The sequence below is a fragment of the Nanorana parkeri genome, unplaced genomic scaffold (genome assembly GCF_000935625.1).
Source record: "Nanorana parkeri isolate BGI_ZX_2015 unplaced genomic scaffold, ASM93562v1 scaffold81, whole genome shotgun sequence".
Lineage (NCBI taxonomy): Eukaryota > Metazoa > Chordata > Amphibia > Anura > Dicroglossidae > Nanorana > Nanorana parkeri.
The window spans coordinates 875,056-885,397 of NW_017306349.1; the positions used below are offsets into that span (position 1 = coordinate 875,056).

General features: G+C 49.1%; 1 protein-coding gene across 1 annotated transcript in view; it reads left to right on the forward strand.

The window, feature by feature from the left end:
* Positions 1-10,342, forward strand: part of FRMPD3 (FERM and PDZ domain containing 3) — a 51,609-nt gene that overhangs the window by 24,930 nt on the left and 16,337 nt on the right. Inside the window, exons 8-12 of the mRNA XM_018576998.1 lie at positions 2,405-2,524; positions 3,975-4,111; positions 6,138-6,261; positions 6,350-6,439; positions 8,367-8,546. Of these exons, the coding sequence (XP_018432500.1) occupies positions 2,405-2,524; positions 3,975-4,111; positions 6,138-6,261; positions 6,350-6,439; positions 8,367-8,546 (651 nt within the window). The remainder of the gene's footprint in view (positions 1-2,404; positions 2,525-3,974; positions 4,112-6,137; positions 6,262-6,349; positions 6,440-8,366; positions 8,547-10,342) is intronic.

Below are 10,342 nucleotides of genomic sequence, written 5' to 3' on the forward strand. Positions count from 1 at the left end.
CAAGTATGCTGATTTGACTTTATCGTCCCGTACTCAATGAATATGCTGACCGCGTGTGACTTACTGCTCCTGAACAGCTCCTATCGCCAGATGGTGGAGGTCACATGGGGGTTCTTCATGGCTGCAAATAACAAGTGCACATGAATCTCCGATTTGCAGTTCTGTCTCTTAAAAGGCTTCATTACCTCAACAGAATTTATTAGTATGGGCGGCATCATTGCAACAAAGTCTGCCCGGGGTCCCGGGTTTGCAAGAGACCCTGTCGACAGACCATTCATTTCAACAGCAATCTTCCTATAGGATTACATGTGCATTGAACACGCTTCATGTATGTTATTTAACTGCCCTATGTAGACATCTAAAGGCCCTGAGACTGGTGCTGGGTGCCGCCATCTTGGATTTGATGTCAGCAGACTCAGAGCTGCCAATCAAGTGATGTCCTACAGCAGTGGTCGTCAAACTGCGGCCCTCCGGCTGTGGTGCAACTACAAATTCCATTAGGCGTTGCAAGGCTCAAAGAAGTCACCTGAGCCGCCTGAGTGCCCCCTAAACTGACACATTTCACCGTCTATTGGGCTTAGCCGGAGAAGCTCTACCACCAAGTCTAGACTCTACGACATAGCTATCCAGACTCCGGCTCACCAGCTGTGGTGGAACTTCAAGTCACATAAGGTCTATAGCTAATTAAAACCTTCTTTTTTTTTTGTTTTAGATAGAATGGGGAAGGTTTAGACCCCCCCCATCAGGTTTCAATGCTATGGGCACTCTCTTCACTTACAATAGGAAGTGATAGTGAATCTTGCCCCATTCATTCCTATAGAGTGGGCCATACTCACATGGGTGGTTGGGTCTGCCAAAAGTACAGCCCCGCCTCTATGAAATATATTGGGCAAGTGGCCCGGACAAAACATTTTACAGCAGAAGGCTGTGAGGTAGACATGTAAGCTGCGGAAACATTTGGTTCAGTTCGGATATATATTTCGGATTTTGGGAATTTGGATCCAAAATTCAGTGTAGTTTTGGGTTTCGGATTCGGATGAAAACCGAATTTCGTTAGTTTCGGATGAGTTTACGAATATTTATTGGGAGTAAAACAGAAAGCCATATGCAGATATTAATACTAAAGCTGAATCTCCTAAACCCAAATGCCATTCAGGAGCTCCCAAGTGCAATTCGGAAATTCAGAACCCCAATGCTATTCGGGTCTGGGTGCTATATACATATATTACTAAAGCTGAGGCTCCCAGACCCCAATGGCATTGGGGTTCTGAATTTCCGAATTGCATTCGAGGGCTCCCAGGTGCCATTCGGGTGTGGGAGCCTCAGCTTTAGTATTATATGTATATAGTGTGTATGGCTCCTATGTTGCCGTAACGAAAATTTGTGTTCAGACCCATTCGGATGCATTAAACCGAAAAACAGATCTGATTGGCCAGGAAAGCCACATGTCCGATTCGGTTTCGTTTTTGAACAAAATTCGGACGGGATCCGAAATTCGGAAACCGAAATTCGGATTCGGACACATTCGGATGCATTGGGATTTGGATCCGAATGTACGATTATCTGAAAATGTGTCCGAATTTTGACTGCGAACGAATCGCAACGTTTCTACTGTAAGGTGCTTTCTCACTTCCTGTCTGGTGAAACCATTGTCAGCCTTAACGATAGGGGGAATCTTTCTAAAAGAGCATCAGATAGCGACAATACATGGCAGGGGTTCTATCCAGTGGCGTCACAAGGGGGTGCGGCCCGCACCCGGGTGACACCAAAATGACTTACAGTCATTTTGGTGTCACCCCCTCTGAAAAGTCGGGCGCTCGGTCATGGACCGAACGCCTGACAGTATCAGGAGAGAGGAGGGGACCCGGCGGCATACCTTATCCCGCGGGGTGCCTGTCTCCTCCTCTCTCTGCCGGCGTCCATCACCAAGATGGCTGCCGGCAGGTATCGGAAGACTGCCGCGCGTGCGCGATGACGTCATCAGGGTCCGGGTGTCACCCAGCCTCGGGACGCCCCTGGCTCTATCCCTTTCCTAACTCCAACAGTAAAAAGGACGTTTTTGGCTGGACGTACACTTTAAAAATGACCTTTGTTTTTGTAAAACTACATGTCTAAGACTGCCCTGTCCGCGGGGGTGACAACGCTGCTGTGCAGTTTCACTGCAGCATTGTCACCCTGCGGAAGAATAATGGTTCCATTGGCAGGATCAATGGGCAATCAAACTATGTTATGGGGGGGGGAGGGGGACTCAGGAAACCAAAAACTGTTGTGTAGCCTAAATGTAATTTTTTATGTTGCCTATAGCCCCCATTTACATAGACATGCTATAATATTATGGGTAGTCCTGCCTATGCTTATTACTCCCCATGGCGTACCAATATAATTGTGCTTTTCTCTTCTTAAGGTTGTACATCGAACTCACTACCAGGGTATGAAATGCTTGTTTCGAATCTGCTTTTTTCCTAAAGACCCGGCCGACATTCTGCATTCGGATCCTGCTGCGTTTGAGTATCTGTACATTCAGGTAACGTGAAATAATATATGCTCAGGTATGATCGTGCTGTCCACTTCCCCCTCCAACAATGTACCCAGCAGTGTTAAATGCCCACTTAGTCCCACACTGCCTTGCCTGGCGCTGCACGGTCTTTCAATGTGCCAACTGGGCTGTGCATCCACTGACTGGCAGAAGGGGGATGGGAGAAGGGATCGCCCATTCGTGTATAGTACCTGGAAGGTGATGCATTCTTATAGCAATCATTTAAAACAAATAATATTATATATGCTAATACAGTTATGCATCAAATAATGTTCCTTTATATAATCATGCCCAAAAAAGGAGATATTACAGTAAAAAGAAAGAACGCAGAACGTTTCATTCCTGTTACATTGCCTCAGTATAGTCTTCTCTTGGTTTTTCAACCGGGAACAAACTGAAATTCCAGAGACCACCTGTACATGTCAAAGCTGAACTCCGTCCTCCCCTTCAGTCTTCTATCTGACCTCCGTCCTTCCATTCAGTCTTCTATCTGACCTCCGTCCTTCCCTTCAGTCTCCTATCTGACCTCCGTCCTCCCCTTCAGTCTTCTATCTGACCTTCGTCCTTCCCTACAGTCTTCTCTCTGAGCTCCGTCCTTCCCTACAGTCTTCTCTCTGAGCTCCGTCCTCCCCTTCAGTCTCCTATCTGACATCCGTCCTTTTCTTCAGTCTTCTATCTGACCTCCGTCCTCCCCTTCAGTCTCCTATCTGACATCCGTCCTTCTCTTCAGTCTTCTATCTGACCTCCGTCCTTCCCTTCAGTCTTCTATCTGACCTCCGTCCTTCCCTTCAGTCTTATATCTGACCTCCGTCCTTCCCTTCAGTCTTGTATCTGACCTCCGTCCTTCCCTTCAGTCTCATATCTGACCTCCGTCCTTCTCTTCAGTCTTCTATCTGCCCTCCGTCCTTCCCTTCAGTCTTCTATCTGACCTCCGTCCTTCCCTTCAGTCTTATATCTGACCTCCGTCCTTCCCTTCAGTCTTGTATCTGACCTCCGTCCTTCCCTTCAGTCTTCTATCTGACCTCCGTCCTTCCCTCCAGTCTTGCACAGTTGTGCCGGCTCCTCTCCCGGACTGAAACTGCTTCCTCTGATTTCACTGCTTCTCACACTGCCGCAGGTCAGATAGAGCCCGCCTAATTTCCTGGCTGGAGGACGCCCAGCATCTTCTAGCCTTTTCCTCTCCAGTCTGACTGTCCATGGCCCCGCCCCTTTCATTCATTAGATTTCAGTTCTTTCGATCCTGGAGGCTCAGCGTCACATGATTACCTAGGGTGCTCTGCATGCAGCCTGCATCCTCCAGACTGACACCCGCCCATCAAGGCATATTGATATTTGCATAACTCCTCCCAAAGGCCAACCCGCTGCTTTCATTAGAGCTGGGTGCTGTGATGTTTTTCGGGAAGCTTTTTTTTTAACGTTAATTCTTATGTTTTCTCAGAGCCGTAATGACGTGATAAGAGATAGGCTGGGGTCAGAACTGAAGCCAGAACTGCTCCTGGGCCTGTGCGCTCTGCATATATACATCAGTGTCAGCTCCTCTCATCCAGGTCAGAAGATTTCCCTACGAGGAGTCGAGTAAGGACAATCTCATTATACAGTTCTTCCACTGTACTCACTGTCACACCTCCAACCGAATAAATTAAGTATTTGAGTTCAAGCTTGGTTCCTTAAAGAGACCCTGTCACCATGCAATGCCTGTTGATATGAACATCTCAAGTTACATAACTCATGTAAGCTTATGGTAGGCGGCAAATCTGCCCCTCTAATCACTTCTGCCACTTCCGATAGTATTGGAGGAGGAAGTACCAGAGGAAGCATCAGAGGTTTTGCCAGTGGCGGAACTACCAGGGTCGCAGAGGTCGCGGCCACGACCGGGCCCTGGAGTTCCGCCACTTGGAGGGGGCCCAGGACAGGAGGAAGGGGCCCCTGGTGACCGCTGATTACCAGTCACGGGACCTCTTCCTCCTGTCCTGGGCCCCACATGCTTCATGCTGCTCCCCTCACCTTCATGGATTCTTGCATCGAGGGCCCTGAGGTTACTAGTTACGCCACTGGGTTTTGCCCCATGTGATCTGCATTGACGGTGCCTGCAGGTCATGTGAGGCTTCCCCGATCCCCTGGGAGGACCCTGGCTGCCATCAGGGCCAGGGAGAAGGGGGAAGCAGCGGTGTCACCACAGGGTCACTTGGACGCATTGTAAACCTTCTAAAAGAAGAGGCCTTACACTTGGGCCCATGTGTTGAAACTCCGCCTCTCTGTTTCTCCCCGGCCGCCATAGGTATTTGACCCTTCGAGTAGGTTCAATACTTGCTACCCCTGCTGCCCATTCTGGTTCCTCCCACCAGCTCATACATCCTATAGTAACATATGAGCTGGTAAGAGGAACCACAGTGTGTGGTGGGGAAGTCAGTATTCATGGTGATGTCCAAGGTTGACCCGGGTGATAAGGGGGGTATTGTTGATCAAGCTGGTTGACCCGGGTGATAAGAGGGGGGGAATTGGTGATGTCCAAGGTTGACCCGAGTGATAAGGGGGGTATTGTTGATTAAGCTGGTTGACCCGGGTGATAAGAGGGGGGGCGTTGGTGATGTCCAAGGTTCACCCGGGAGGACTAAATCTTTAAGAGTATAAAGTCTAATGCACCAAAACAGACCGAGAGTCCAAAAACTTTTAACAATAGTGTTGGTATTAAACAAACAATACAGAACATAGAACACGTTTCAGGGGCTTCAATTCTGGGCCCCTTTGACTGAGGTCCAGTGGCGTCACAAGGGAGGCCCGCACCCGGGTGTCACCATTGCAGGGGTGACACCAAAATGACTGACTGACTAATTTTGGTGTCACCCCCTCTAAAAAGTCGGGCACTCGGTCATGGACCGAGAGCCCAACAGTGTCAGGAGAGAGGAGGGGTCCCAGCAGCATACCTCATCCCGCCGGATGAACATCCCCTCCTCTCTCTGCCGGCGTCCATCACCAAGATGGCTGTCTCTTCTCTCGCTCTCCTCTGATTGTCTCTCCTCTCTCTATCCTGACTGTCTCTTCTCTCCCAGCTGTGTCTTCCTCTCTCTCTCCTGGCTGTCTCTTGTCCCTCTCTCTCTTTCTCTCTCCCCTCTGCTGTTGCTCCTCTCTATCTTGGCTGTCTTTCCTTACCTGCACTGCAGCAGCTTCCCGGTTCTTCTCTAATGTGCAGTGTCTCCTGCGGTGCTACTCTGACTGAATGTGTCTGACGCTGCAGACTGGGAAAAGTGTTCCGCCCCTTCCTGTCTGCAGCGCCTGACACATTCAGCCACACTAGCCCAGTGGGAGGGAGCTCAGGACAGTGAGCCGATTGCGATCTACCAGCGTTCGCTTTGCACTCGACTGGTAGCTCGCGATCGACCTAATGGACACCCCTGTCATAATACGTTGTGCCAAGTTCAAAACCTCACACGCGTCTTGAGAAAAGTCCACAAGTGATGTAGAGACCTCAGCACAAGACCCTTAACTCCAGCGCATTATTGGCCTCCAAAGATATGTCTGAAGAAAGAAAATGTTGGCAATGCACATAGATAGATTTGAGCTACAGGGTGACTTATTCTTCTCTTTATTTTGGTCCTTCTAGGAAAGAGTGGGGCTTAGAACCTTTCCTTCCACAATCCCTTCTGCAGAGCTACAAGGAGAAAACCTTACGTAAAGCGTTAGCGCAACACCTCAAGATCCACCAAAACCAGTTGTCCGGCAACAAGGTAAGAGAGACCCTTCTCTGCCAACCTAAATCTGATGTAGATGTATTTTGACATGGAGACGTCTAAGTCTACCATTGTATTGCTGTAGGCGGCCATCATCCAGGCAAAACTACGATACCTGCGTATCCTTAACGAGCTGCCGACTTTCGCCGGTGTCCTCTTCAACATGGTTGCCATGGTAATGTAGATTCTCGCAGTCTAACCTATGCCACAATGTAGGAGGAAGATCAGATTCCATATCTCATAGTTTTGTTTGAGGTCTGTCATGATTTAGCTCTTTCTGTTCATGTTTAGGAAGGTAACTAAGGAAGGTAACTAAAGAAGCTTCGGTGTCGGCATTTACAGTAAAGTCCATGTCTAGTGCGACCCCCGCACTGCAAGGATTAAGTGCTTGTTTATGCCTATGGGGTTGGAGTCATGTACTTTTACTTGGCCGATCCCCGCTCCCACTGGCTCCCTCCGGGCTCTGCGGCCTCTTCTTCCCTGGGCTCCAGCAGTCCAAGGAACGCTAACCTCATAACGTCTAATGCAGGTTCCATATATACAGGAAGACACTGAGGGACATTGCACTAGCCGGCCAGAAGGGGGGAGAGGGAAGCGGGGGATCAGATAATTGGGGCGAAGGGTAGAGGGAAGCAGGAAGCAGATAAGTAGAAGTGCTTTACTCGGGTCCACTAGGACCCTAAAAAAGATGTGGTTCTCCCAAAATATATACCAGACCTTTATACTTGATAGGGGTCTGGTATGGATTTTATGGAAGCCTCTCCTTGTAAAAAAAAGAAATAACGGCGAGTTTCTCCCCTCTTCCCATTTTCATCAGAGTCTTCAGCCCCCCCTTTTCCATCACAGTCTTCAGTTCTCCCTTCCCAATCAGAGTCTTTTGTCTCCTCGTTCTCATCAAAGTCCACAGTCCCTCCCTTTCCCATCAGGGTCCTCAGCCCTACCTTCACATAAGAGTCTTCAGTCCCTGCTTTCCCATCAGAGTCCTCAGTCCCCCCTTTCCCATCAGAGTCCTCAGTCCCCCCTTTCCCATCAGGGTCCTCAGCCCTACCTTCACATAAGAGTCTTCAGTCCCTGCTTTCCCATCAGAGTCCTCAGTCCCCCCTTTCCCATCAGAGTCCTCAGTCCCCCCTTTCCCATCAGGGTCCTCAGCCCTACCTTCACATAAGAGTCTTCAGTCCCTGCCATCACAGTCCTCTGTCCTTATTTTCCCATCACAGTCCTCAGTCCCCCCCCCCTTTCCCATCACAGTCCACAGTCCCCCCCTTTCACATCAGAGTCCTCAATTCCCGCTTTCCCTTCAGAGTCCTCAGTCCCTCCTTCACATCATAGTCCTACCCTATAATCTTCCTCACAGTGCAGCTGGGGCAGCATGACAGAGGGTGGGACATGGAGCAGGTCTGGGCGGAGGTGGACTTCTGTCCTCTTCTTCATGCTGGAGGAGGTCCTAGATACAGCCTGCCCTGGATCACAAGTTTCCATGGTTTTGGTGGCTGAATCGCCTGCACAATGGAAATGCATGACACTGTAGGCACCCCTAAAAAGACCACAAGGTACCTCTGACAAAGGCAAACGACACCCTGGTGGGAAAGGTTGCCCGAGACCACCCCCAGTGGCCAAATGGACACTGCCAATAGATAAGATACACTTGATGGAAGACAATACTTCCTAAAAAAATTGCAGATCATGAATTATGGTTACAATACCTGGGCAAGCTGACTACATTTTAAAAACTTGGATCTACCCCATAGATCAGGGGTAGGAAAACTCTGGTCCTCCATCTGTGGTGCAACTACAAATCCCATACAAATACGAGTCAGCCCACCCTACAAAGGCCACAACATGGAGCGTAATCCAGATCCCCAAGCAGAGATAACCTTCCCCCCTTGTATCCCCTTTGTCTTCATGCTACATGTGTTCGAATATATTGCTTTCCCATGCAATATACTGTATGTAACACACTGCGACTTTTATATCATGCTTTATGAAGTCACATTGACTTTGATAGAAGTTCTGCTCCTTTTCTATGGATACATTTTAAATAAAACTTTATTAATAAAAAAAAAAGACAAACTTATCATTCCAATGTTTTTTCCCTTGCTCAGGATGAAAAAGCGCCAGCGACCACACTTCTGGTCGGTCCCCGCCATGGAATCAGCCACGTTATAGACCTGAAGACTAATCTCACGACAGTCCTCTTCGAATTCAGTCAGGTGACGAAGATCCAGTTGTTCAGAGAGTCCCAGGGAGTAGCACGTGTTGAGACGAGTGTCGCCGATACTAAGGTACGGTCAACGGGCTACAAAGTTTCTCCTTTGTGTTCCTCTGGGGTCAGACTATGGACACTCAAACTTTTTCATGCAAATCCTCAATAACCTCAGTAGCTACAGGCACTGAGGGGCAACTGAAGTGGATGTAAATCCAAAATCTATTCTTTGGTATGTTTGGCATCCTGACTCACTGTATCAGGGGCGTCCTGAGGCCTAGTGTTACCCGGAGCGGAGACCGGGTGACACTCCGTCGTGACGTCATTGTGCATGCGCGTGACGTCATCACGTGTGTGTTCGATTACGTCATCGCGCATGCGCGGCCATCTAATTGACGCCTTTCCGGCGGCCATCTTAATCATGGACGCCGGCAGAGAGAGGAGGGGACATTCATACCTCATCCCGCCGGGTCTCTCCTGACACTGTCGGGCTCTCGGTCCTTGACCGAGTGCCCGACTTTTTAGAGGGGGTTGACACCAAAATGACTGTGAGTCAATGATGTCACCCAGGCGCGGGCCGCACCCCCCGCACCACCCTTGTGACGCCACTGCGTTGTATACAGTTTTCCTAAGCAAGTTCACCCACCACTGACCTTCTCCACCTGCCTGGTGCTAGGTCCTACCCTGAAGCCCCTCTGGCCCGACTCCACCCCACCAATCTTGTAGGTACCACCCCAAACCATATCTTCTTCTCTGTTTTAACACTATAAGTCTTTCCTCACTTTTAAACCCAGTCATGTAGTCCCTAAGCCCATTGCTTTGCCTGTTTTGCTCCAGGCCTAGCTGTCTTGCCAGTAACATCACATCCTTTTGCAGGCTGACAATGCTGAGCCACTACCTCCCAATATGCAGCAGTGATGCCTCCTTCAGTTGCCCATTGGGCTGCCTATTGGCCAACTGAAGGAGCATGCAGCGAAGGCTGACAAAACTTTTGAGGCAGTGGCTTGGGAGGTCTATTTATACATGATTCACAAGGCCCTTCACCCTGAGGACATCTCTGAACATTCGTTTTGGGTGAATAATGGCAAAAACAAATGCCCGTAATATATTTACTTCCAGTTCAAACAAATTGCCATGTAATACCACATTATGGCCACTAGATGGAGCATAGGAAATAAATACTTATTTCCTATGTTCCACAGCTCCATCTAGTGGCCAAAAGGTGGTATTACATGACAATACATTTGGAACTGGGGAAAAAATATATTAAGAACGTTCGTTTTTGGCATTATTCACCGATATCATTTACAGATATTCACAGGGTGAAGGGCTCTGCAGATCGCTTATAAATACATCCCTTATTGTTGTCAATAGGAAGTGGAGAATCTCCAGGCATGATGCTTTGCAATAGCGTCACAAAAAATAGATTTTGCTTAGGAAAACAACTGTATTATGCCCGACTTCCTGGACTGAGATGGCGGCTTAAGGATAACACAGTCATGTAAATCCCAGGGCCTGCGCAGTTCTTGGTTGTGTTCACAAATGCCTGACGTAGATTGCCCCCCTGCGCCAGCCTTTCACCTTGTGGCTTCCTACAAAGTTACAATGTTGCAGTCCGATCACTGGGTGAGGGGAGACTGTGGAAATGCTTCCTGCCTGCAGCAGACTGACCACTGGGGGAGGGAAAACTGAGGAAATGCCTCCTCCTGCCTGCAACAGTCTGATCACTGGGGGGTGGGGGGGTGGAGGAACTGAGATAATCCTTCTTACTGCCTGCAGTAGACTGATCACTGGGGGAAGGGAGACTGAGGAAATGCCTCCTCCTGCCTGCAGCAGTCTGATCACTGGGGGGGGGGGAGCCCGGGCAACTCTCTT